The sequence below is a fragment of the Glycine max genome, chromosome 9 (assembly GCF_000004515.6).
Source record: "Glycine max cultivar Williams 82 chromosome 9, Glycine_max_v4.0, whole genome shotgun sequence".
Lineage (NCBI taxonomy): Eukaryota > Viridiplantae > Streptophyta > Magnoliopsida > Fabales > Fabaceae > Glycine > Glycine max.
The window spans coordinates 201,210-226,941 of NC_038245.2; the positions used below are offsets into that span (position 1 = coordinate 201,210).

Genomic DNA, 25,732 nt, shown 5'->3' on the forward strand with positions numbered 1-25,732 from the left:
ATAACTTAATAATCAATATGATAATCCTCATCATCATTCCATGGTGATACATGTCATAAGCTATTATGAACGACACACCCAGACTAATAATAAGTATGATAATGACTCAGGACATCGTGTAGGAGTAATTTACTCACCATGTCACGAGAAGGGATTTCATAATCAAATGTCTTGTATATTTTATAGCATCCTCCATTGAATCCATAAAAAGCATTAACATTTATCATAATTTATCTTTTTTTCTATCAATATATAAAGATTAAAGATCATTAATAATTCAATTGTTGGTCTTCGTTTAGAGATTCTTACCTATGGTTTAAGCCCTTGGCCTTCTTGGCCCCAATTACGCACTTGTTTCCACCACTAAATTCAAATCTTCATCCTCCTCATCATGTCCATTAATAATCTTTTATTTACATCTTTAAAGTAAAGTTCTATGCATGTCAATATTTTATGTAAATTTTAGAATATTTAACAAATTATAATGGAGACATAAAATCACCATTTTTAAGAATAAATTTAAAGTCTCTTTTTTAAATTAATAGTATTTTTATTCGTAAGGGCTAAACATTTTTTAAGATTTTGAATTTATTTATTTATTTTAGTTAATAGTATTTATTTGTAATAAAGCATTGAAGGGCTAATTGGAGAATTTGGTAAGAGATATATAAATACTATAATATATTTTGATAAACAATAAAAAAAATCACAAATGAAAGTTTTGTGGAAGAAAGAGAGGAGGAAGGGAGGACAAAATTGACTAAAAACAAACGGGGGAAGCTAGATGAGACGAGGGGTAGAGAAGAAGATGACTTGTAAGACAGGAGAAATATAAAGAGAGAAAGAGAGGAAATTGGCGTGGCGTGGCGTGATCGGGGCACAGTCTGAATCTGAAATCCATCTTCAAAATCTCAATTCAATATAGGAGGGAGCTGTGCCCTGCCCTGACGTTAAAAAAATGTCGCTGAATATGAAAACCCTAACCCAAGCATTGGCGAAGACCGCGGCGGTGATCGAGAAGACAGTGCAGACGACGGTGCAGGAGGTGACGGGCCCGAAGGCACTTCAGGACTACGAGCTGCTCGACCAGATCGGCTCCGCGGGGCCCGGGCTCGCCTGGAGACTCTATTCGGGCCGGGCCCGTGATCCCTCGCGGCAGCACCAGTATCCGGTGGTGTGTGTATGGGTGTTGGACAAGCGCTCTCTTTCCGAGGCCCGAATGCGCGCGGGCCTCACCAAGGCCGCCGAGGATTCCTTTCTAGATTTGATTCGGACGGATGCCGCCAAGCTCGTCCGCCTCAGGCATCCCGGCGTCGTTCACGTCGTCCAGGCCCTCGACGAGAGCAAGAATGCAATGGCTATGGTCACCGAACCCTTGTTTGCTTCCGCTGCCAATACTCTTGGCATTGTCGACAATATTCCTAATCTTCCTAAAGATCTCAGGGGAATGGTACCCTATTTTTTTCAATTCCCTATTATATCAGTCACAATTCCTTTCGTGATCTACTAGTTCCTCTCGATCTGCTAATTCTTTTCAGAGTAAACCTCCGTTTTAGTCCTTCAATTTGTCAAGTGCTGTCACAGTGGAGATATAAGGCGGGGGTTGGGTGATTAATGGAGAGGAGAGAGGTCGTGGGTTCGATCCCTCCTGCTAACAAAAAAAAAGTGATGTCACAGTAGTCCCTGAATTTAGAATAATGTCAATTAAATCCTTGCAATTGAAATTTGTTAGTAAAATAAATTGAGTAGGTTGCTGATGAAAGAGCCTTTGCTTTGCAGGAAATGGGAATTTTGGAGGTGAAGCATGGTTTACTTCAAATAGCAGAATCCCTCGACTTTCTCCACAACCATGCTCATCTTCTTCATCGAGCTATATCACCTGAGGTGATAATCTTTCACATTACTTTGACTCAAGGTTTTAAATTGCCACAAAGGTTGTAGTTTTTTGATATTGTCAGAAATGTGGTCGTGGATATATCCAAAAAGAGTTGATGCGGCCAAAATCTTGCTTTGACTTAATTATTTTGGCCCTTAATTCTTTCTAGGCTTAATTACAATTTTTTGCCCTGAAAGTTTTACAATGTTGCGAATTTTGCCTCCGAATTTTCAAAATATCGTGTATTATGCTCTCATGCCGAGAATTCGCCACAATTAAGATATTTTGTGGCGGTTTTTTCCTTTAAACTGCCACAATTAAGACAATTTGCATTGGTTTTTCATTAATTGTGGTGGTTTTTCCAGATGGGGGCAAAATTTCCAACATTGTAAAACATTGGGGCCAAAAACTGCAACTAAGCCTTCTTTTTATTATGACACTTTTTTTAATAAAAGAAATTCTGACAAATAAATAATGTCAGTGCAAGTTTTAAATTGTGGTTGTGGTTTCATCGCGATTCTTAATATTGCGGACAAATGTGACAATTGTGGTTGTGTTGTGGTTGTGAATACCGCAAAAACCTTGACGTGTCTGACATCGTGGTTGACTGTTTTTTGAAGCCTTGTGCCAGTTAGTGACATCTATGTATTTCTGAATGTTACTTTCATAGTTTTGTTTAACTGTGAAAATATTTTTGGCTCTTTGAAATTCTTGCTGAAGTTTCATTTTGCACCAATCACAGTTGATATAAATTACTTTTTGGTTGACAGTTAACCTTTCTTACTCATCCTTTTCTGTTTCACCGCTGTGAAATTTAAGATTGGCTCATTGAATACAAGTTTATACTTTGCAGAACATTCTGATCACCTTGAGTGGAGCTTGGAAACTCGCTGGATTTGGTTTTGCAGTTTCTGCTACTCAGACCTCTGGTGACTCATCTAATCTGCAACCCTTCCATTATGCTGTGAGTGGAAAAATTGATAAGATTAAGAGTTACTACATTAAATTTGTTCACTTGACATCTTTGACATGTTAAATACTGTAATGTTGTCAACTTGTCATTGATTTACTGTTGCATATGATGCGTATTTTTTTTTAATGTTAGCTCTTCTCTAAATTTTGGTATATCTATTTGATCAATTCATTGTTATATTACCAATCATATAATCTTGTATCATGCAATTCTTTTGTATATGTTATATGTTTCTTCTTCATCAGGATCTCAATATTTTCTTCCTTTGATTATTCTTAGACACAAATTTCTGCTTCTAGTAACCTTATATACTTCTGCCAGCAGAAGTCTCTACATTTTGTAATCATACCTGTGCGGTTATTCTTCCTGGTACATGTTGTCTATAGTTTTGCCTTGTGACATTTGATTTCCTTGATTATGTTTGTAATATCTGGATCTAAACTATGATTTACAAGAAAGGCCAAATAAAGTTATCATTCCTAAATGAAAAATTATACTATTTTATCTCTGTATCTTATTCTCATCCTCAGGAGCATTGTAAGTTTTGCTTGAATGACCTGTATCTTATTTCACTTTGACTGCTGTGCAGGAATATGATGTTGAGGACTCTATCTTGCCACTTCAACCATCACTTAATTACACTGCTCCTGAGCTGGCGAGGAGCACTGCGTCTTCAGCTGGGTGCTCATCTGATATTTTCAGTTTTGGATGTCTTGCCTACCATTTAATTGCCCGCAAGCCTTTGTTTGACTGCCACAACAATGTGAAGATGGTACATACAAATCCTTCTTTTTTTACCCTTTTCAAAAACTGGTTGTGGTATCTGAAATAAATGAGCTTGATATCTGTAAAAGAAACATTAATTAGCACAACTTGTGGACAGAGGTTTATTGTGGCCCAGATTAAATCTAGTGTTGAGCCCCCCCTCCTCCTAATTGCTATTAGGTTGTTAGTCGCTAAACTAGTTAGCGACATAATTGCTAGTGTTCTAGGTGTCATTTTCAATACATAAAGTACTAACATACTACTTCAGCTCTATATTCAAAGTCAATGCTAGCAATACTGAAATTAAGTTGCATTGATTTTAAAGTTATCAATGTTCTTTTCAAATTTTCTGATTGGAGATTCAGTGATGGTTGCATGTGTCTTGTCTCTAAAAGAGAGAATATGTTTTTGTTAATTATTGAATAAATTTCACTAGATGCCAGCCATGTTATTGTATGTAACCATGAAAAAAATTGTTCTCTTTCATTTAATGCATATACTTTTTATGTATTTAAACAGAAAGAGGGAAAAGTGATTAGTTTCATTACTTGACAACAATAATGTAGCTATTTTATTTTATTCATTTGAAGGTAATAAGAAATTTTGGTTTTGTACTTATGCAGTACATGAATACCTTGACTTACTTATCCAGTGGCGCATTCTCATCTATCCCATCAGAACTGGTTCCTGACTTGCAAAGGATGCTTTCTCCAAATGAGTCTTCCAGGCCATCAGCAATGGATTTTACAGGTAAAGATAGGCTGGAGAATCAGTACATTTCTTAAATGAAAAAAAGGCGTGACATCAAAACAGTTAAATAGTTTTCTTGGGGAGTTCCTTGTAAATGAAGTTTTAATAGGTGTTCATTAAATAGTTTCTTGGGGAGTTCCTTTTTCACCTTTTGACCTAAACTCTATAATGTCAAATGTCAATAGAAGTGTTTATCTACTCTTGTTGTGTATCAAGAAATTGGGCAAACACAATTTGATTAACGGAAAGTGGTTGCAAACCTCCTTAAATAACAATCAAGATTTTTGATAAACCTCAGACTCGCCTAACAACTGCAGCTACAGCATTTTTGTCAAAAATGAAATGGGTCGTGACAATTTGTATGAGATCAAAACTCCAATTTATAAACTTATTAAGATTTAAGATCCCTTAATATCTCATGCCACAAGGGTGACTCAAAATGGTGTTTTAGTTTAACTTTGATTATGTAAAACTAACATGACAATCATTAACCCATGAAGTGTTTTTGATTAGGATTGCATGTGTAATTCTTCAGGATTAAGTAACTCATAATCAACCGGTTACCATTGAACATTGCAATTAATATAGTGTCTCTGCTGGTTGTTGGAGCTTCTAGATGGTCAAAATCTTGACAGGATATATGCTTCTCATATTTGCAGGCTCACCATTTTTTAGGCATGACACTAGGTTGCGTGCTCTACGCTTCCTTGATCACATGCTTGTAAGATTTTTTTAGTTTAGCCTTTTAGCATTACAAAATGTATAACATGCAAATTTTAGAGTTGAAGTTCTTGATGATGTGTCCTCCTTTCCTTCAGGAAAGAGATAACATGCAGAAGTCAGAGTTCTTAAAAGCATTGTCAGATATGTGGAAAGATTTTGATTCACGTGTATTGCGATACAAGGTATGCTCTATGCTGTTTGGCTATGAAATTTATGTGTTTTCACTTCTGCTAGTGAATTTTGTGTCACGTCTCTCTCCCAGCATACATAATTTGTATTCTCCCGCTAGCATTTATAATCCAGGATACTCTTGCTGTCAATTACTTTGTCTTGTGCCCTATAACTTCAATAGCCAATATGGTCTCTCAAGCTTTCATGGATTTTGAATTTATATTGCACTTGTTAAACTCTTGCCATGCTGTTTGCCCAAATATGTGATTCAATGTTATTACTTCTTTACTCTGATTTCTCTTGAATTTTGAGTATGTTTTTTTCACTATTGTCATGAATGTAATTTGGACAAATAAAATTCATGCAGGTCCTTCCACCACTTTGTGCAGAGCTTAGGAATGTGGTGATACAGCCAATGATTCTACCAATGGTTCTAACCATTGCCGAGTCTCAGGTACTAATATATCTTTCTTTTCCTCACTTCCATATAATACCTAAATTAGTGCTGGTGTTGTCAGCATTGTAATTGAAAATCAATCTTGCACCAAGAAATATTCTTTTGTAGGGTGAATGTTTCACAAAATCCACCATTATATTGAAAATATACATCATTTGTCATTTAATTTGATAGTACTAATTTTTTTTGCATACTCTATCAATATATCTTAAAATTAATGGCATAATTTGCTTACTAAACCAAATGAAAATATTAACCATGTGATTACAAACACTTCAAACGGTCCAATTCCTTAAAATTGCTTGTTTTAAGGTTAGCATGTTAATCTCGGTTGTATTAATTGCTATAGCTGCCATGGTGTAGTGGAGCAGCTCTTGGCTTCTCTTGAATGCTTATAGTGGCACACTTTGCTGTTGTGGCTGGGTTGTGACCAAGAGAAGCTCCAATAAGAAAAATGGATCAAGGCTTTGTTTGGAAGAGCTTATGTACAGCTTATTTGGACTTATATCTTATGATATAAGCACTTGTGTATGTGTTTGGGGAGAGCATGTGAAAATAACTTATGATATTTTCAGCTTATTTTAATAAGTTCTTCAGTATAGCTTATGAAAACAGCTTATAGCTTTTATATAAAAACAGTTTAACCCTATTCCCTTCAATTTTGAAAAGTGAAAACAACTTATACATTAGTACTTATTCAATAAGACCTTAATTAAGTTGTTTATCCAACGGGCAAATGGAACAGAGACAGGTTAAAAGAGGCAGAGGAAGACTGAAGAAAACTGAGAGAAGCTATTAATAATGAAACTGCTCTGATTTTTTTTCTTTCTTTTTCTTTTGCAAATTTGGTTTTGATAGAGCCCAATGGTGTGGTTTGATTCATATAGCTAACCCTGCCTTATGGGGTGAGGCTTGATTGTTTCTCTCCCTCCTCTTGTGCAAAGCTTTTATTTTTATATAAGCCTTTTTTGTTTTGGCTCTATTAGTTGTACATTTATCAGATATCTCATTGTGTGTGTCTCCTTGCTTTATTTGGATGCAAACTGTCTGTTCTCTCTGCTTTATCTTGATCTATAGTTTAGGAAATGAGCGATTTGGTCTGTTATGGTGAAATGAGTTACTATTTAGTTGCAAGTTGCAACAGTTGATTTTTTTTTGGTTTGTGATAAGTGAGGGTAGTGTATCATCAGTAAACCAGATTTACATAAGGGCACAATGGACTCAATTTGAAGTTTTTTTTTATGAAAAAGAAATTCATTAACCCAAAATGAAAAAAATAATTTATTTTTCAGGACAAGAATGATTTTGAGCAATCAACACTTCCAGCACTTGTCCCTGTCTTTAGTTCTGCTGCTGGTGAGACACTATTACTGCTTGTGAAGCATGCTGAGTTTATAATAAACAAGGTAGTTGAGAGTTTATATCAGTTTCTTTATTTTGATGATTGAAAATCTCTGTATCTAGTGACTATGTTTATTCCAACTTATTTTCCATTTACTATTCTCTTAGACTAGTCAAGAACATTTAGTTTCACATGTTCTTCCAATGATTGTTCGGGCCTATGATGATACTGATGCTCGTTTGCAAGAAGAGGTCCTGAAAAAATCTGTATCCCTTGCCAAACAACTAGATGCCCAGGTGAGTACTATTTTCTAATTTTTGAGTAGGTTTGAGTTCTTTTAAACTATCACATGTTTGCCATTGAATCTGTATCACATGTTTGTACTATTTTTTCAACTTTTGGGGACTTTGAAACTCTATGGATTGGACAAGGAAAAGGAAAAATAGAGAATAATGGCTAACAATGTATTATGAGATTGATAGTAAGTTCAAATACAATAACTTAATGCACTCTTAGATTTTTAAAATGTGAGTTTAGGTCTAACTCAATCCCAAAAGTTAGTTCAATGGGTGAGGATTGCCTCTCACCTATATACTCTATCTTGACTTTATCTTTAAGCAATGTGGGACTTGGGTTTTTCCCAATACACCCCCTCACGCCCAACACTTTTGGATTTGGTGCGTGAATAACATGGTGAGTGACCCTTTGAATGAATCTTGGATATGCTCTAATACCATCTTAGATTTTTAGAATGTGAGTTTAGACCTAACTCAACCCCAAAAACTAGCTCAAGGGGTGAGGATTGCCTCTTACTTATATACTTTATCTTGACTTTATCTCTAAGCGATGTGAGACTTGGGTTTTTCCCAATATGCACCTAATATGCTACTACTTAGGTGAGTTAGGTCAAGTGCTAGTCCTATTAGTACAAGCCCAAGCCAAAGCCCAATAATAATAAAATGAATAATCCTACTATATTAATTGTTACCTTATTTTCCCCTTGAGGCTTATATTATCATACAGCCCTAATGTTGTTCAGTCCATAATCCTTGACACTTTTTTTTTGAAACTTCAATTCAAATGTTGAGTATTAAAGTAAGATATCTATTATGTTTCTTATTTTTTTTTGGGTTTCTTCCTTTCAGCTCGTGAAACAAGTGGTTTTGCCCCGTGTTCATGGATTAGCACTTAAAACAACAGTTGCGGCGGTATGTTTTGTTTGAGCTTTTATCTTTATTTGCAATGCCTTAGGTTGACATCATATATGTGGTGTCCTTTTAGCATCCAAACCTAATTTAGTCAGAATAATTAGATCCTTATTATTGGTAGTTAATCAAATGCTAGTTATCAGCTCTTTTTAAAGTTTCATATCACATATTTTCATATTCCACCTATTTCCTCCATTTAACATGTGAACATTCCATTGGCAATACTGTTGTTGTTATTATCTTATTTCAAGTTGCATTATAAACATCCGAGTGAGGTTTAAGCTTCATTCTTCAAACCCTTGCCAGTTAGTGGTGTAGCTTCTACTTCTTTGAACCCTTGCTGCTACTGTGTTTTTGAAGCTCAACTATATGATCTTGTGCACTGGATGGGTTCTGGGATGAGAGGTGACTGATATCTGGTGCCTCTGTTTCTGTATGAATGATTTCTGTGTGTGCTATTTTGGGTTGGATTCTGTGACTGCAACCTTCTGTTGTTGCATTCTGGTTTCTGAGCATGCTAATCTGTTTTTGGGCATTCAAATTTTGAGCTATGCTTGGTCTCTGAGTGATGCTTTTATGGTTCCCCTGTTTCTGCCACTTAATCTTGTAACAATTAACTTAACTGTTTTAGAAACCTTTGTTTTGTTATAAGGGTTATCTTTGATAGGTTAGAAGCCTTTTGTTTTCTTAAAAGGCTTGTCTTTTGTGGTTAGGACCTTTTGTTCTGTTGCAAAGGCTTGTACATAGTCCTTACAAACTTGTATCTAATATGCATGGAACATACTTAAATGCAAGATGTGATTGTAATTTTATTATTATGTCTTGTTTGTGTTATTTTGTATGTGTGCATTCTTGAATATAACTTTATATAATAGGTAGGGTTTTACCTTTCATGTTATAATATCATGTTTTTCTTTTCTACCTCTTCAATCTTAGGTAGGACCTTTGAGTTTGACAATGTTACACCTTATATGCAAACCTGTTGTCTGTATTTTTCTAATTGGTTTGACAGGTTAGAGTCAATGCATTGTTGTGCCTTGGGGACATGGTTAGCCGACTTGATAAACATGCTGTCTTGGACATCTTGCAAACTATTCAACGCTGTACTGCTGTTGATCGCTCCCCTCCAACCCTTATGTGTACCCTAGGGGTTGCAAATTCTATTTTCAAGCAGGTAAATTTCAAATGATGAACCTGACACGAATCACAGTTTTTTTTTTATGTTATTGACTGCTATGATCTTTGGAGTTGTTGCTAAATATTATTTGGAGTCATACCTAAGTCTTGTTTTTTTTTTTCTCGTTCAGTATGGAGTAGAATTTGTAGCTGAGCATCTTCTTCCATTGCTTATGCCCCTGCTGACTGCTCCACAATTGAATGTTCAACAGTTTGCCAAATATATGCTCTTTGTCAAGGATATGCTCCAGTAATTTTTTTTTAAATAATTCTTAACCCCCTCATTTTTTTTATTTATTTTCTGTCTTTCTCATTGTCCTTGATCTCTGACAAACTTCTCTTTTTTTTTTTTTTTTAAAAAAAAAACTGTGTTCTGTATAGCAAAATAGAAGAGAAACGAGGAGTGGCTGTGACTGATTCTGGAACGCCAGAGATAAAACTTGCTCCCATGGTTAATGGCCATCAATCCGAAGCCATGCGGACAAGCAGCAGCTCTATACCTGCTTCAACTAAAAGCAGCTCTTGGGATGATGAAGATTGGGGTCCCAAACCAAAGGGCACTGCCTCTTCTATCCAGAATTCTATTGATGTAACCAGTCAATCTATGGCAGGCAACCCTGTGGGTCAAGTAACATCTTTACAAAAGCATTTGTCCTTAGCGGCTTTATCTGCTAAGCAAACAACCAAGCCATGTCCCTCAGTGGATGTAGAATGGCCACCTCGTGCATCTTCTGGTGTTACCCTACAATTTGGTGATACTGAAACGCAGACAATAGCAGCAGGAACTTCATCCCCATCTAATCTTGAATCTGATGATCCTTTTGCTGATTGGCCTCCACGTCCTAATGGCTCAGTATCAGGTGGATCTGGAATATCCAACAATGGTACTTTAGGAATGCCACTGAACAAAGTTGGGTTTAATTCAATGAGAAGCACTTCAAGCAATATGGGTCCCCAAACTAGCAACAGTTGGCCTGTTAATTCCCAAAGTTCTGCAGAGTCCATTAGTTTGAACTCAAGGAATCCTATTTCAACAATGGGTAGCCTGAATAGTGGTGGCCTTGGACAACAGAAATCTCTTGGGTTTGTAAAACAAGGCCAAGCTTTCCCAGCATCAATTGTTTCATATAATAATGTTCAGTCAACAGCAACAGATCTTGGATCAATATTTTCTTCCAACAGGAATGAACAAATTGCACCTAAACTTGCACCACCCCCTTCAACCACTGTGGGTAGAGGACGGGGAAGAGGGAGGGGAGCTGCTTCAACCACTGGTTCCTCTCATACCAAGTCACACGCTGAGCAGCCACCCCTTTTGGATTTGTTGGGGTAGCTTGCTTCTATTATTGTTCACGTATTAGGGTGAGTTACTGTTGAGATTGTACATTTTATGCAACATCCTATGTTGAGTGCTTGGAGACATTTATTGTGAAGGGAGATTTCAGAAAATCTTGCCAGGTAACATGTTTTAAGGGACGGCTACTCTTTGTAAAGGTTTTGTTGTATGTTGCTTAGTCTATAGTGATTTTGCAAAATTTGGCTTAATATTTTTTATTTTTTTGTCCTCGCTTCATACTTCATTCTTAGGGCATCAGGCAAAGTGTATTAAAAGAAGTCCTGATTACTGTGACTGGGTTGAAAATAATAAAGGCTGTCATGAAGTATCTTCTGTAACAAGGATTTGAATTCCGTTATGTACGACTAGCATAATACAGAAATTGTTTGTGGGTGAAGAAACGATCTCTACCCATATCTTGCTCTTAAGATCTCATCTACTGGAGAACTGAGACGCATAAGAGACTTTGTTTTTATAACCTTTTAGGTTGACTTTCAGCTTTTGGTTGTAACTCGGGTACTCATGTCATTTTATACATGTTTTCAAATACGCTGCATTTGGAAGTGAAATAGCTGCATTCAATTTTTCAAATACGATTCTGTTGATAACATAGTTGTTCTGAATTTGGAAGTGAAATATTTTGTTTCATAGTTGGATAACATATAATCTGAAGAGACATGCACTTATTTTTATTTATCGTTACTCTCCATGTCGCGTGGAGACTGAAGCAGCAAATTAGCCGGGCGAGCGTTGACGAACCGGCAATTAGTCCTAACTTCCCCAGGACGACCAGACTGCAAGTCACCCATCTTCAACATTCCTTCGACAAATGCTTTGAAAAACTCAGTTTGGCGTCTACTAAATAACCTCACAAACTCCCTTGTGTGAGGGGATGTGAAGAGTGTTTGATCAGAGTTGAGAAAGCCCCTCCCAGCAACCAAATCCTTGAAATATTGGTTATCAAAGACGAGAGGCGTGGAATCAAGGTTCCCAGTGACATTTTGGTCAACATCCAGTGGACATATCCTGTTAAGCTCTTGCCTATAGCTAGGATCAATGGCAGGATCAGGCCTTCCAGTTCCAGATTGATTGTATAGCCTAAACATGATGGAGAAACAACGACCTTGGCCAATAGAGTGAGATCCTGAGAGTGCTACAAGGTCTTTCACGCTGAGGTTATATTTCTGGAAGAGATCAATAAGAGAGCTTGCGTTGGCTCTTGGGCTCGGCATGATGTTGTTTGAGTCTTCTTGACTCGCACTCAAGCTGTCCAATCTTCCCAACCTCACCTCCCACTCGGGTCCACCTGTCTGCAATGCAAGTCATTACTATACCAAAAGGCTAAAGAATGGTTAGCATAATTTACCTTAAAAGCATATTTTGAACACTTTAACAGTATTAATTATCAATTGGTTGTTAAAAACAAAAAAAGTTTAAATATGTTTTTTAGTCTTCTATGTGAGATTTTTTTTTAGTCCTCTAAATTTAAAGTTATTTTTTTATTCCCTAAAATCTATAAAATATTTTTTAGTCCTTTTGTAAATTGTGAGCCAAACAAAAAAGAAGAGATTCACAATTTTTGACCCTTATAATTTGATTTTCTATTTTTATATTTGATTGTCAATAATCAACTCAATAAAAAAATTAAAACAATTTTTAAAGTGGTTAATGAATTTTTAATTTTTTATCCTGACTTGATCATGTCAATTTTTAACTGTGAGAAACATAGTTTAAAATATAGAATGATAAACAAATTTTGGCAATGAAAAGTTGTTATAAATTGTGAATTTTTTTTTATGTTTGGCCGGTAGGATTAAAAAGGTTATTTTATGAATTTGAAGGATTAAAAAAATAACTTTAAATTTGAATGACTAAAAAGAAAATGATTTAATTTTGAAGGAATAAAAATATATTTTAAAAAAATAATTAAAAGGCTTAACTCCAAATTCAGAACCCAAAAAAATAACCACTTAACAACTTAAATATAAATTTATAAGTAAAAAATTTAATTATAATGCATTGTTAATATTAAAAAAACTGTCAATGCATTTCTTTTTTGGTAGAAAAAGGAAAACTGTCTATGCATTTAATATGTTAATAATTAATCCATTAAATGATGCAGTAACACAACAATAAATGCTAGTATAAACATTTGGCCTAACAGTACATCACATTAAATTCTAGCGGGGGGAACAGTGGCATTTAAAATTGAATTTCGAACAAATTTTCCATAATACACGTGCAGTGGACCTGGTTGACTCATTAATTGTTTACTTAATCCTTGTGCAATTACACAAAATGAAATGTGAAAAGAAACCGAAGAATACTACTGCATAAATGTAGATCATCTCCGTTATATTAGAGTAGTATTTGAATCAGTAAAACTTTTAATGGTCAATCTTAGTTTTAAATCATATATCTAATCACATCAGATTTATTATCTATAATATCCATAAATGTACCAAGCATTTTAAAAATAAACTTTTATATAAAATGAATCAGGTGTGGTTAGGCATACAGTTTAAGATTAAGATGGACCAATAAAGATTCTACTACTCTAAATATTGTTGCTGTAATATACTGCACTCATTATTATATGATTTGAAATAGTATCAGATACACTTTAAAAAGAAGATATTTTACCAAACTTCTTGAAAAATAAGAAAGGCATTTAATTTTTCATTTCATGCTTTCTTCATAAAATGCTTAAGCAAATTAATAAGAAGATATTAAAAAAAATAATAACAATACTTATTAATCTTTGCAAGAATTTTTCAATTTTAGGAAATTTTTGCGCCAAAAAGTTGGCCAATTTTGTGGCAAACTCGAGTTCTCTTTTTTGTTGGTGGGATCTTGTACTGTCTTTTATTTTGGAAAGACTTTCAGAACAGATCATATGTACCTAGTTATATGTTTTGCTAACCCATTTTTTGATTCTTTGTTATTATTTGTTGTAACCTAGTCTCTCAATGTTTTGTTGGTTTTCTTCTCTTTTATTTTAATGTGATTCGGGTTCTGAGTGGTAGTCTAGGGGTGTCAAAATAATATTTTGTAACTATGATCATCTTAAGTATGAGGGAAGGAAGGAAGGAACGAACCAGAGCGACAGCATCTCTGGAAGCCATGATTATGATGTCAGCACAGGAAACCACTCCTGGGCAGTCCTTCTCGAGCGCTTGCTTGACTTGATCAACAACTTTATATGATCTCAGCGAATTTATATTTGAGAGGGCCATTTTCTCCCCAAGCATCGTTGCTGTGTCATCAAGCAACATAGACCCATCACACCCCTTCACAAATCAAATTCAAATTCAAATCAAATCAAATTCAATTCAATTCAAATCAATTCAATTACTAGCACCTACATTCACAAAGCAATCATGGAACTGGAAGCGCATGACAGAGGCAACACTTCTGGCTTCCCTCATAAGGGCTTTCTTCATCACATCTCGGACTATGACTTCCGCTTTTGGACATGTTTTTGAGTAAAAGCCAGCTCGGAGATCCGATGATGCTACAAGCCAAGCTATGTGCAGAACAAGGAACATCAGAAACAGAGCCATGTTCATGTTCATGCTCATCACAAACAAAGATGTCCCCTTGTTTTGATCAGAGTAGCTGAGGAGTGTGGCTATATATGGTTAGTATCAACTACTAACTCACTTTGGAGGTGGATAAAGTAATTCTTTTTTTCATTTTAACAATTAATAAAATCGTTTTTGGAATATCGTCTGACTTAGAGAACACGGTTTCTCACTTTTATAGGAATGAAATAAGGCGTCGGCTGGACATGTCTCCCATTTTGGGAAAGTACCCTCGGCCGTTAGATAAGTTTCTTTTTGAATCCGAGGGCCAGCATCCATAATGGTTACCGGTTGTATAAGTCGCATTCAATGCCATTAAAGTAAAATATGAGTTAAATTACTCTCTCATTTTGTGATTCTTACTTTTTTTTATTTTATATAATAGTACCAAAAGATTAATTTAAGCAAAAATGTTTTATTTCACTGCAGTATGTTAGATATAGATAAAGTGGGCATTCAGGTATGGGTGTTGCCGTGATTTTTTTTCGGCCATAGTGCCATAATTGTTGCCTTCATGTAGGGGCGTGGTTTTTTGTTTTTCGTGTTGCTCAATTTTTTGTGTTAAAAATTGAAAGTAAAAATCATCAGTATTTGAATAAAAAGGACTATTGTTACAAAATTTTATTTATAACAATATAAATGTTAATAAAAGGTATAATTTGTAATAAATACTTTGTTTTAATTGATACAATTAAATTTAAAGATAAATATTAATTTTAATATTTAAAAGTGTAAAACACTAACATATTGACTTCATGAAAATAAAAAAATTGAATGTAATTCTTAAATGGGTAAAAAGTACAATAAATTATTTATATCATTATTTTTTTTTGTCATCCTTAACTTGCGTACCTACATGTCATCATCGGTGATGATGTGATACTTGATAATTGTTAGTTATATTTTTAATTTAGACTTTGAACTTAATAAATTATTTATTGAAACATTTTGGTCTCCAAACTTAATCAAATACTATTTCATCTCTAAAAATACTTTTAAATTTTCAATCAAGTCTCATGTTATACGTAAACTATTAGTATATACATAATCATATTTTTTGACTTGTATTCTTTGTCCCTCTTATTTTTACATTCCTCCTACAAATTTTGTCATTTAATGAAAATGTTAAATCTGATATTACTAACAATATTTTATAAGGTTCCAAATCAAATCTTCTACCAAATGAAACTATTATCTTATATGCTATTAACTAGAGTAGATGACTTGAGTCATGCATGTGTAAATATTATTTTATAAAATAATTTAAATATATTAATATTTTCTTACTTAATAAATGTTATTGATGACAAGGGTGTTGTGCTAGTGACATCGTCGTTTGGGGTGGGTTCATGTGAGCATGAAAGAGAATAGCATATAGGGTAAGGTTTTTTTTTTTTTTTTTTTATCTTTCTTAAGTGTTATATATGTTAAGTTAAAAGATATTTATATTTTAAAAATGAATCAAAACTCTTAATTATTTTGATTAGATGTAAATAAATATAAATGATAAATATTGTGTCTGATATACTATCCGATCATAATATGTATTGATGCATCTTTATTTTTAAACAATACATTCCTAAGACGATTTAACATAACATTTAAATAATACATTTAAGACTTTCATCTAATAATTTGTGTTTAAGATTTTTTAATGCAAAAAATATTCTCATAGAATTTGTATATAAGCAAATAACATAAGAAGGGGGGATTAAATTGTGTTTTTAGAAATTTAATTTTTTTTTCTTAAAACAAATAACATGTGTTATCGTCTAATGTAAAAAGACCTAAAACACTTAGAGATTAGGCTAAGTAAAAAAAAAAGTTTTATTTGTGAAACAAAATAAAATATAAAATCTAAAAACAAATTATATATATTTATAACAAACAAAATAAAAATATTAATTTAATATTTTTTATTTGATATTATTATATTTTATGTTATCGAAATTATATTTGTTAACTTTTTTAAGAGCGATATGGATGGAGTAATTTTTTTTTTCAATTACCAATTTAACTTGTTGAGGGTTCTTGTCAATTTAAATTTAACATATATGCACATTATTTCTTATCAATGACAACGCACAATAAATTAAATATGGAAAGAATCATACGCAAAAAATAATTTCAAACTTTAACAAATGTTATTCGATATTTTTTTCTAATAACTATTTGAAGTTTTTAAGGTCAGGGACAAACTGTGTTAATTTGAGGGTGCGGGGATTGTGAAAGTGCAGGTCCTTCAAGAAGCGTTCAACATGGTCGGTCACCTTGTCATTTCAGACTTCAGATACAGTCACGGGTTATTTTTTTTACACCATTCAAATTTTTTGATACCCAACATATCGTAAAAAAAAATTAATTTTATCATTTTTTACGTATAACCCTATGGATTATGAATTGCCAATATGTAAGCCCATAAGCATATGAATTGATATGAGACTTACGGATTCCTATGAGGCAAACGAATTGACTATTTTTTCTTCTCTGAAAAAAAGAGATAAATACAGTCAGAACTGTGTTGGGAACAGAAAGCAACTTTGTTGGCAGATAACCCTGAAAATCTCTGACCACTGGCAACCTCACGATCACCAAATCAACAATTGAAACCCAAAACTACCTTTGAACTCGCAAGCAACCTCTCCAGTTGATATGAACCATCGAAATGGTAACATGCATAAAAAACAAAACAACCACGTGAACCAAATCCACATGTTCAGAACAAAACACACAAAACAACCCCGCTCCCACCTCACTTGAAAAACCTGGACCGTTCGCAAAGACGACTATTGGAATCAGCATCAGACGTTTCTACCTCACTCCGGCATGCTCAAATGATAGTTTTCTCTCTCCCTCGATTTCCTACACACTCGAATCTTGCTTCTCTTTTGTACTTTGTTTTGTAGAATTTGCCTTTTTTTCTCTTTTGTAGTTATAGAAGTTTGGCGATTTAATTGGCGTTAAACGACCCCATTTTGGTTGCGTGTTCTCGCTTCTCAAGGTTAGATTTTGAGTGGCTTTGTTGCCATTTAAGGGTCTGGGTTTATACTTAAATTTGTGGGATACTTGTTAACTGGACGTGTTAGGATCGTGGTGTTCTTGTTCGAAAAGAGTTTGATTTGGATAATTTGTGTTAGATAATGCTTGAGGTTGGTTGTTTGGGTTTGATTTGGGTTAGTGTTTGTATCAATTTCTGGCCTAAATGATTTTTACTAAGTAAATGTTATTGTAAGGCTTTTATACTGTATATAAAATTACAAGTTTATGTAATTTATTTTAATATTATAATATTTATAAATCCTTGATTCATCACGGAGATTAATTTCTTTCACTATATTCAATTTCATTGTAGGAATAATGTTTTAGTCTCATTATTATCATTTTTTAAATTATAAATCATTTTCATATAACTTATGAAATTAATTACGAATTAAGAATTAAAAAATTTAGCCTATATTTTTTTAATAAAAATATACTTATATATATATATATATATATATATATATATATATATATTTATAACAACATTTTTTCCCCTCTTGATTTGATGTTTACAACAACATTAATGTAAAATTGAATTAGAAAAAGGAAAGATATGAGTAAGAGGCGAGAGAGGCTTGACTGTTTGAGACTTGCAGAGATCTGTCTCCATCATATTTTGTAAGCTCCTCTTGGATACAAAGCAATTCATTGAACTTGACCATAGGAATAAGAATATTAAATTACATTTAATTTAAGCAACTTGTTCTGCTGCTATTCATTTCTTTTCTCTTGTCTTGCTTTTCCATCCATGTAAGTTTCTCATCCATAGATATTTTATATTCTGCTCTCCTTCTCCGATGCCTTAATTTTCTTAAGGAATATCACATGTGTTTAAGAGTTAGGCGTTCGATTCAATCTAAGGATAGGGATAGTACTAACCTGTTTATTTTTTTATGGAATAAATAACTAACACTGTTTGTTGTTCTTAATTGACCCAACCCAAGGGCAAGCCTTTTATGCTCTAATTGGCTGCTGAGGAAGACCCTACTTTGAACTCTCTATCTCTGCCTTTTCACAACTTTGTTCCATTTTTCATCCACTTCGCCACGTTTGCAATGCTTTTTTTGTACATAGATGGTGCCGTGTTTAATTTATACTCCATGAAATACATGGGCCATGCTTGATACATTGTTATCAGTTCTGCATCACGTATTTGACTATTTTGTATTGCCTTCTTAGGAACTTTGCATATAAATGTTCACAACATTGTTATTGTTGCAATTTGGTCCTTAATTTTCTAGCAATCATTTCATAATTTATGTATTGATTTGATATTGTAATAAATCTGTTCATAACCAGATTTGAATAAAATCTGAATTATGACCATTGGTGATAGACTATTTCTAAATGGGCAGATGTTTCACTGTCCATGGGGGGCATGGGCACCTTCGTAACCAAAGAAGGACACCTTCACAGGAGTAAGGTTAGAAACTAAATATCCATGGCTGTCCAGTTACTTTCTAATTTTTCTCCCTGATTACTGCAGATTTAGTTTCCTCTTCGGCATTAATTCTGCCTATATATCAGTGGCTGTGTCATTCAAAAATAATAAGAGAAATTAAATATTTCCTTCGCTATTCTTATAGTCACAAATAAGGAAAACAAAGCATAACAAGAGGTCATCTAGAAGCTCTGAGCGAGTATGGTATTATTGCCATGTATCCTAAGCCTCAAGAAATTCTTACATTTGGTAAAGCCAAGGAGATTGAAAGTTTTTGGCAGTGTATAATACATGCAGTTATATGGTGTATTTGGTTGGTGAGGAATGATTGCATCTTTATGCTTCAGAAATTGTTTTTGAATAAGATTGTCTTCTAGCCTCTATCTGGTTCTCCTGTGGTTCTTTTGAGGGAGTTTTCATTTATCATACGGAGAGAGACTGGAGAGCTGGACAGCTTTGTTGAATTTTTAATTTGTTTTGGAGGATATTTTATCCTCCCCTTGTTTCAGTTTGTCTTCTCTCATAAAATATCATTTTCTATTTTAAAAAAAAGACTTGAAAAGTTTTATATCGTATAACCGGTAGTACTCTGTCATGAATAAACTATCGTAAAAGCTTAAGCTATTGGGTGAACTTGAATGATTTTATATTGCATCTCTGAAATGCCCCCTCACACAATAGCCCTTTGGGATTAAAATGTGGATAATGCACACGCCCATCTATCTTGCGCTGAAATTTATCTTTCCATTAGAATAATTGGGGCAACATTGATCGAATTTTAGATCGATCACTTGACCGTGCAGGCTTGGATACCATGTTAGGAACCAACTATCCCCAAATGCTTAAGATGTTAGGTTAAGACATGAATGGTTTGTTACTACATCTCTAACTTACTGTCTCATTTTGCTGCCTTTGTTTAATTAGGTCAGTTCAACATTATAGTTTATGATTTTATAGTACATAACTATCTTATTTTAATTCGATTTTCCTCTTTTATCTGTGGTTAGAAACACATGCCAGGGGGAATTGAATGACAGAATGTTCTGACATTAATATTCATTTGATAGCTGTTTTCATTCGAATATTATTGTTGTTTTCATCTGTTCCATTCCCATCTATCTGATGCTTAACTTTTCCATCTTTTAATGTAGTTATGTGAAAAAGGAAAAATCGCCTGAGGTGGTTCAAACACTATGGAATCCTGCAATTGTATTGACCCACAAGTGCCAGCTGATGACTTATTGATGAAATACCAATATATCTCTGATTTCTTCATTGCCCTTGCTTATTTCTCAATCCCTTTGGAGCTTATCTACTTTGTTAAGAAATCAGCAGTATTTCCATATAGATGGGTCCTTGTTCAGTTTGGTGCTTTCATTGTTTTATGTGGAGCAACACATCTAATTAATTTATGGACATTTAGAATTCATTCAAGAACTGTGGCTGTTGTAATGACCACTGCTAAGGTTTTAACTGCTGTGGTATCGTGTGCAACTGCCCTCATGCTGGTACATATTATTCCTGATTTATTAAGTGTTAAAACTAGGGAATTATTTTTGAAGAACAAGGCTGCAGAGCTTGATAGAGAAATGGGCCTGATTCGCACACAAGAAGAAACTGGTCGACATGTTAGGATGTTGACTCATGAGATTAGAAGCACTCTTGATAGACACACAATATTGAAAACGACTCTTGTTGAACTGGGTAGAACTTTGGCACTAGAGGAATGTGCGTTATGGATGCCAACACGAACTGGTTTGGAGCTTCAACTCTCTTACACATTGCGACAGCAGAACCCAGTTGGATACACAGTACCCATTCATCTTCCTGTTATCAATCAAGTATTTAGTAGCAACAGGGCAGTAAAAATTTCACCTAATTGTCCAGTTGCTAGATTACGACCTTATGCTGGAAAATACATGCCTGGGGCAGTAGTAGCTGTTCGAGTTCCTCTCCTACATCTTTCTAATTTCCAAATATATGATTGGCCTGAGGTTTCGACAAGAAGTTATGCTTTGATGGTTTTGATGCTTCCATCAGATAGTGCTAGGCAATGGCATGTGCATGAGTTAGAACTGGTTGAGGTAGTCGCTGACCAGGTTAGCAATTTTCCATTTTATTCAGCTGCCTTTCTAGCAAATTTCATTTACATGTTACATGTCTTTACGTTAGTCGCTCCCAATTCTTGTACATGGATATATTTGTCATTCATTACTTTTTGGGTAAGTTTCTAGATTTTGGAATCGTGGCAAAGTGATTTTTTTTATTATATATTTTTTTGTTATTATCTCTAATAGATGAGCTTAAGTTTTTTGATAGATTGTATTCATGTATGGTTCTCTCAAGTTCAACATATTATATTTTTATCACACAAGAGCCATTTGAGCTTGAAGCATGGACAATGCGCAGACCCAACTACTTTGTGCCTAATTTTTTTATTTTATTTTTATCTTAAATATGTTTGGACAACAAGGATTGAACTCTAGACCACTAGGTCATAGTATAGGGATTCTGATATCATGTGATGAAATCACTCTCCAAAAACCTTTAGCAGTTAAGTGAATACACATGAACGGTTTTATATTATATTTTTAAATTATTTTATAGCTAACCCAACCTAACTAATGAGAAAAAGCTGGTGGTGGCTGTTGAATTAATTATTAAATGATGTACTATGGCGTAGTGAAACATTTGACATAAAAATATGTTTGTGGGAACCATCAGTTTTTGTACTTCATTAGTCTATCAATTGAATATACCTTCAAATTACCTATGACAATTGTCTCCTGCATTAGGTAGCTGTTGCTCTTTCACATGCTGCAATCTTAGAAGAGTCAATGAGGGCAAGGGATCAGCTCATGGAGCAGAATGTTGCATTGGATCTAGCAAGAAGAGAAGCAGAAACTGCAATTCGTGCTCGTAATGACTTTTTGGCTGTTATGAACCACGAGATGAGAACTCCCATGCATGCAGTTATTGCACTCTCTTCATTACTACAGGAAACAGATTTGACGGCTGAGCAACGTCTGATGGTGGAGACAATATTGAAAAGCAGCAATTTGTTGGCTACCCTCATCAATGACGTTTTGGATCTTTCACGGCTTGAAGATGGCAGTCTTCAACTTGAAGCAACAACATTTAACCTCCATTCTTTGTTCAGAGAGGTGAAATTTTCATGCTAAATCCTGATATTTAATTATATTAGTCTGACTTCGAGCTGATGATCTTTAGTTTCTTTAAAAGCTTGATGTTGATCTGTTATCCTGATTGCAGGTCCTTAACTTGATTAAGCCTGTTGCATCTGTTAAAAAGTTATCACTCACTTCACATATAGCCTCAGATTTGCCAATGTATGCCATTGGTGATGAAAAACGTCTCATGCAAACTATTCTGAATGTTGTTGGTAATGCTGTGAAGTTCTCAAAAGAGGGCTGCATTTCCATCTCTGCTTTCGTTGCAAAGCCTGAATCCTTTAGAGATGCTAGAATTCCTGACTTTCTTCCAGTGCTAAGTGATAACCACTTTTATTTGCGAGTACAGGTTTGTTTCTTCAAGCTTAGTTAACAAACTTCTTCCTTAGGGTATTGTGTTCTCTGTTATCTGACTACAATGATGGAGTTTAATTTTTTACACATCATAGGTAAAAGATTCAGGATCAGGAATTAATCCACAAGATATCCCAAAGATATTCACTAAGTTTGCACAAAACCAATCGTTAACAACAAGAAATCCTGCTGGAAGTGGACTTGGCCTGGCAATTTGTAGGAGGTACTATTTTCCGCCTTAAACTAGGACGTGAAGCACAGTTATTTATTTTCTATTCCTTGGAATATTGTAAAATTGGAATCAGGTTCTTTTTAGAATTCCTATTCGAGATTTTTCTGTTCATTATGTACTGTTCTTTTAAATTGTGAGCAGGTTTGTAAATCTTATGGAAGGACATATTTGGGTTGAAAGCGAAGGTATTGGTAAAGGATGTACAGTCACTTTTATTGTAAAACTTGGAATCCCAGACCGATCAAATGAATTTAAGCTACCTTTTGTACCTAAAGTACCGGGAAATCATGGATCTACAAACTTTGCTGGGCTCAAAGTTCTTGTCACGGATGACAATGGGTCGGTCGCATAGGCTTTATTTTTGTACCTTCAGTTCTGATATATGTTTCTATATCATTTACTTACTAAGTAAAACATTAGAATTTTTGGATATCATATAAAAGCAAACTTAGGTTGATTACTTATTACTGATGGTACTGCAGGGTTAGCAGGACAGTAACAAAGGGACTTCTTATGCATTTAGGATGTGATGTAACCACAGCAAGCTCAAGTGAAGAATGTCTGCGTGTTGTTTCTCTGGAACATGAAGTGGTCTTCATGGATGTTTGTGCAGGGTTAGATGGTTATGAACTTGCAATCCGCATACATGAAAAGTTTACTAAACATCAAGATAGACCACTAATAGTTGCTCTTACTGGAAACACCAAAAAGGTAACAAAAGAAAACTGTATGAGGGTTGGTATGGATGGCCTTATATTGAAACCTGTTTCTGTTGACAAAATGAGGGGTGTTTTATCAGAACTATTGGAGCGCCGAGTTCTGTTCGAAACTGTTTAACCTGTTAGATTGTTGTATATAGCTACATCAAATTTGGAGAAACACAAACTTATGAAAACATGAGGCAATTGACATTAATTTTCATCCTTTTTGCTTTTATGAGATCCCGGCGAAAGGAACAACGATTGAGTCTACGTTGTTAAATCATTTTTTATGAACAGAAGTTCGTATATGTTGTATATTCTGCATTTTTATAGCAGTCTTTCAATGTTTTTCAATGGCGGTAAAAGTGCATTTATACTGTCCTAGATTGTTTTGATTAATTGATTTAAGTTTAATTATTTTAATATTACTAAATAAATTAAATTGTTGTAAATCAAGAGAGTTTAATTTAATTGGTTGAACGTAGTGTATGAATTATTATAAATTTTTTGGTATTTGTCTATTTCTTAGAAGAAAAAAATAATTAACTTGTGGGATGCACAAGAGGATTTAGGCCATGTGTACAGTGGTAGCTCCTGCAAAGACTGAGTTGATTTTATCCATACATGATAGGAACTTTCTTATTTTTAGTTGTTTTTGGCGGGAAAAGCCTTTGAGTTCCATAGGTTCCACATGTAAGGTGTCATGGTCGTGTGGGTTTGGATACCCAATTACTTAAAGTCTAGTTGTTACTCTAATTTACAAATGAGTTCTAGTGCTGATTTTACTTTTTAAGTTTGATACTCTTTAGGGTGGCTGTTTTTAGCAGGGGTAAATAGGAAAAATCCACATGACCTTTATAATATAACTAATTTTTTTAATCTTAATGAATTAGTTAATTTAATTTTATAAAAGAACTGGATGCGATATCTTTTGCTTGCCTTTTGAAATCTCTAATTTTTCATGAATGCAAATAACTCAATTAGAGTAACTCCCATCCATATGCATAGTTATCATAATTTTGTGGGACTTATTATGTCACATAAATTTAAATACTTTACGTAAAAAAATTACTCTATGGTTAAGATTTTTAAAGTGAATACTTAACATAATTTTGTGATTCTACCCCACGTATTAATACTTTTTATATTATTTTATTTCAACTCAAAATATTATTTTATTTGTATTATAATTTAAATTAAAATAATAAATGTAAAAAACATAATTTTATTACTGTGCTTGTTCCTAACTTCGTAGACTTACATAAATTGATAATCTTGGCCTATATTGATTGCTCTAATTACGGATCATCACCATTTTTCCGTTTATGCTTTATTAGCCAAACGGGAAGTTACATATATCAATGATCTTGGCCTATCCAGATTGCTCTAATTTTTTCTCCCGATTATAGTTAGAACTTCCTTATCTCCTCTGCGGATGTGATTTTATTTTATTTTTATAGTGAAAAATCTACTATAATTGAAATTGAAATGTTTGCTCAGAGATTGTTGTCATCTCTCAAGGCTTGACAATAGTACAGTTTAGACTGCTATTTTAGCACAATATATTATATGTGGAATAAGGCACCATAAACAAGAAAATGGTGTACCGTATACGGTAGCATCGAGCCTCATCATTCAAAACAAATGCTTGTCAACCATTAGCAATTAGCTAGTGGTTCGTTCACAATCTTTGCATAGTCTGAGCAGCAAAAAAGTGAATAACTCTTGCAAAAGATAAGGTATTAAATAACCCTTCGAAATTTACAGTACCTGAGGCCAAGAACTCTAAACTCAAAATTGGTTTTATTGTTTCATGCTTTTTCTTAAGGCTGCCACATCATCCCACCTCCCTTCTGATGCATACGAATTCGACAATAATATATAGGTTGCTGGATCAGGAGGTGAAGGAGACTCTCAAACTTCAAATCCTTTGACGACAGAAGACACACGCTAATCAATATTTGCTTCTCTTCGACCTATACAGCAAAAATATGTTAAGAAATATTACATACATAAAAGGAAAAGGAAAATAATATTATTTATGTATAGTATTATCATAAATGATAATTATAAATTAAACGACAATTACATTTAACATGTTCTTTAGCTCTCCTACAATTTAAAAAATATGCCAATGGAATAATAAATTATAAAAATGAATAATTATTTTTCTTTCAAGGATTTTCCTGAATTCTTTGGAAATTAGAAGTGAAAAAAAAAACACATGATTTTTTAGTATTTCTACCCTATTGGGTCAAAGAGAATTATGATGTGTAAGTATCATTGGTTTAAAGAGATTATAACGTATTTGTTTATAAAATATTCTAATGCCACCATCATCATGACCACTAACACCACCAATACAATCTTTTATCACCATCACTAATACCACTTATGTCATTGATACCAT

The 25,732-nt window shown here is 34.0% G+C and overlaps 3 protein-coding genes across 15 annotated transcripts; 2 read left to right on the forward strand and 1 right to left on the reverse strand.

Moving 5' to 3' along the window:
* Positions 1-698: 698 nt before the first annotated feature.
* On the forward strand, positions 699-11,174 carry LOC100788400 (SCY1-like protein 2). 3 transcript variants are annotated; one of them, XR_003262739.2, is made up of 15 exons: positions 713-1,450; positions 1,780-1,884; positions 2,730-2,840; positions 3,439-3,621; positions 4,238-4,364; positions 5,024-5,085; positions 5,183-5,269; positions 5,626-5,712; positions 7,008-7,121; positions 7,225-7,353; positions 8,203-8,265; positions 9,278-9,439; positions 9,573-9,691; positions 9,823-10,899; positions 11,029-11,174. XR_003262739.2 is itself a non-coding variant. In XM_003534389.5 (14 exons), the coding sequence occupies exons 1-14, from the start codon at positions 959-961 to the stop codon at positions 10,772-10,774; spliced, it is 2,793 nt and encodes a 930-aa protein (XP_003534437.1). In that variant the 5' UTR covers positions 699-958; the 3' UTR covers positions 10,775-11,174. The 3 variants fall into 3 exon arrangements, 2 of the variants coding, with proteins under 2 accessions (XP_003534437.1, XP_006586743.1); XM_003534389.5 differs by having other exon boundaries at positions 699-1,450; positions 9,823-11,174; XM_006586680.4 differs by having other exon boundaries at positions 713-1,665; positions 9,823-11,174.
* Positions 11,175-11,333: 159 nt separating this feature from the next.
* On the reverse strand, positions 11,334-14,426 carry LOC100793330 (CIII PRX family protein PRX17-like protein). The gene is given in 3 exon segments (NM_001289380.2): positions 11,334-12,087; positions 13,876-14,067; positions 14,143-14,426. Coding segments are annotated over 3 exon segments (1,029 nt in total). The 5' UTR covers positions 14,359-14,426; the 3' UTR covers positions 11,334-11,466.
* A 2,385-nt stretch (positions 14,427-16,811) lies between these two features.
* On the forward strand, positions 16,812-23,637 carry LOC100795799 (ethylene receptor). 11 transcript variants are annotated; one of them, XM_014761816.3, is made up of 8 exons: positions 16,812-17,362; positions 18,703-18,826; positions 19,996-20,943; positions 21,640-22,008; positions 22,118-22,384; positions 22,485-22,612; positions 22,763-22,960; positions 23,104-23,637. In XM_014761816.3, the coding sequence occupies exons 3-8, from the start codon at positions 20,038-20,040 to the stop codon at positions 23,456-23,458; spliced, it is 2,223 nt and encodes a 740-aa protein (XP_014617302.1). In that variant the 5' UTR covers positions 16,812-17,362; positions 18,703-18,826; positions 19,996-20,037; the 3' UTR covers positions 23,459-23,637. The 11 variants fall into 11 exon arrangements, with proteins under 11 accessions (XP_014617302.1, XP_006586744.1, XP_006586745.1 ...); XM_006586681.4 differs by having other exon boundaries at positions 18,740-18,826; XM_006586682.4 differs by having other exon boundaries at positions 18,759-18,826.
* Positions 23,638-25,732: the final 2,095 nt, after the last annotated feature.

Bases quoted from the DNA above. Each gene is read 5' to 3' on its own strand.
- LOC100788400 (XM_003534389.5), top strand. From the start codon at position 959: ATGTCGCTGAATATGAAAACCCTAACCCAAGCATTGGCGAAGACCGCG. The intron at 7,354-8,202 runs GTGAGTACTATT...TCTTCCTTTCAG, and splicing joins CCAAACAACTAGATGCCCAG to CTCGTGAAACAAGTGGTTTT. The intron at 8,266-9,277 runs GTATGTTTTGTT...TTGGTTTGACAG, and splicing joins TTAAAACAACAGTTGCGGCG to GTTAGAGTCAATGCATTGTT.
- LOC100795799 (XM_014761816.3), top strand. From the start codon at position 20,038: ATGGAATCCTGCAATTGTATTGACCCACAAGTGCCAGCTGATGACTTA. The intron at 20,944-21,639 runs GTTAGCAATTTT...CTCCTGCATTAG, and splicing joins TTGAGGTAGTCGCTGACCAG to GTAGCTGTTGCTCTTTCACA. The intron at 22,385-22,484 runs GTTTGTTTCTTC...TACACATCATAG, and splicing joins ACTTTTATTTGCGAGTACAG to GTAAAAGATTCAGGATCAGG.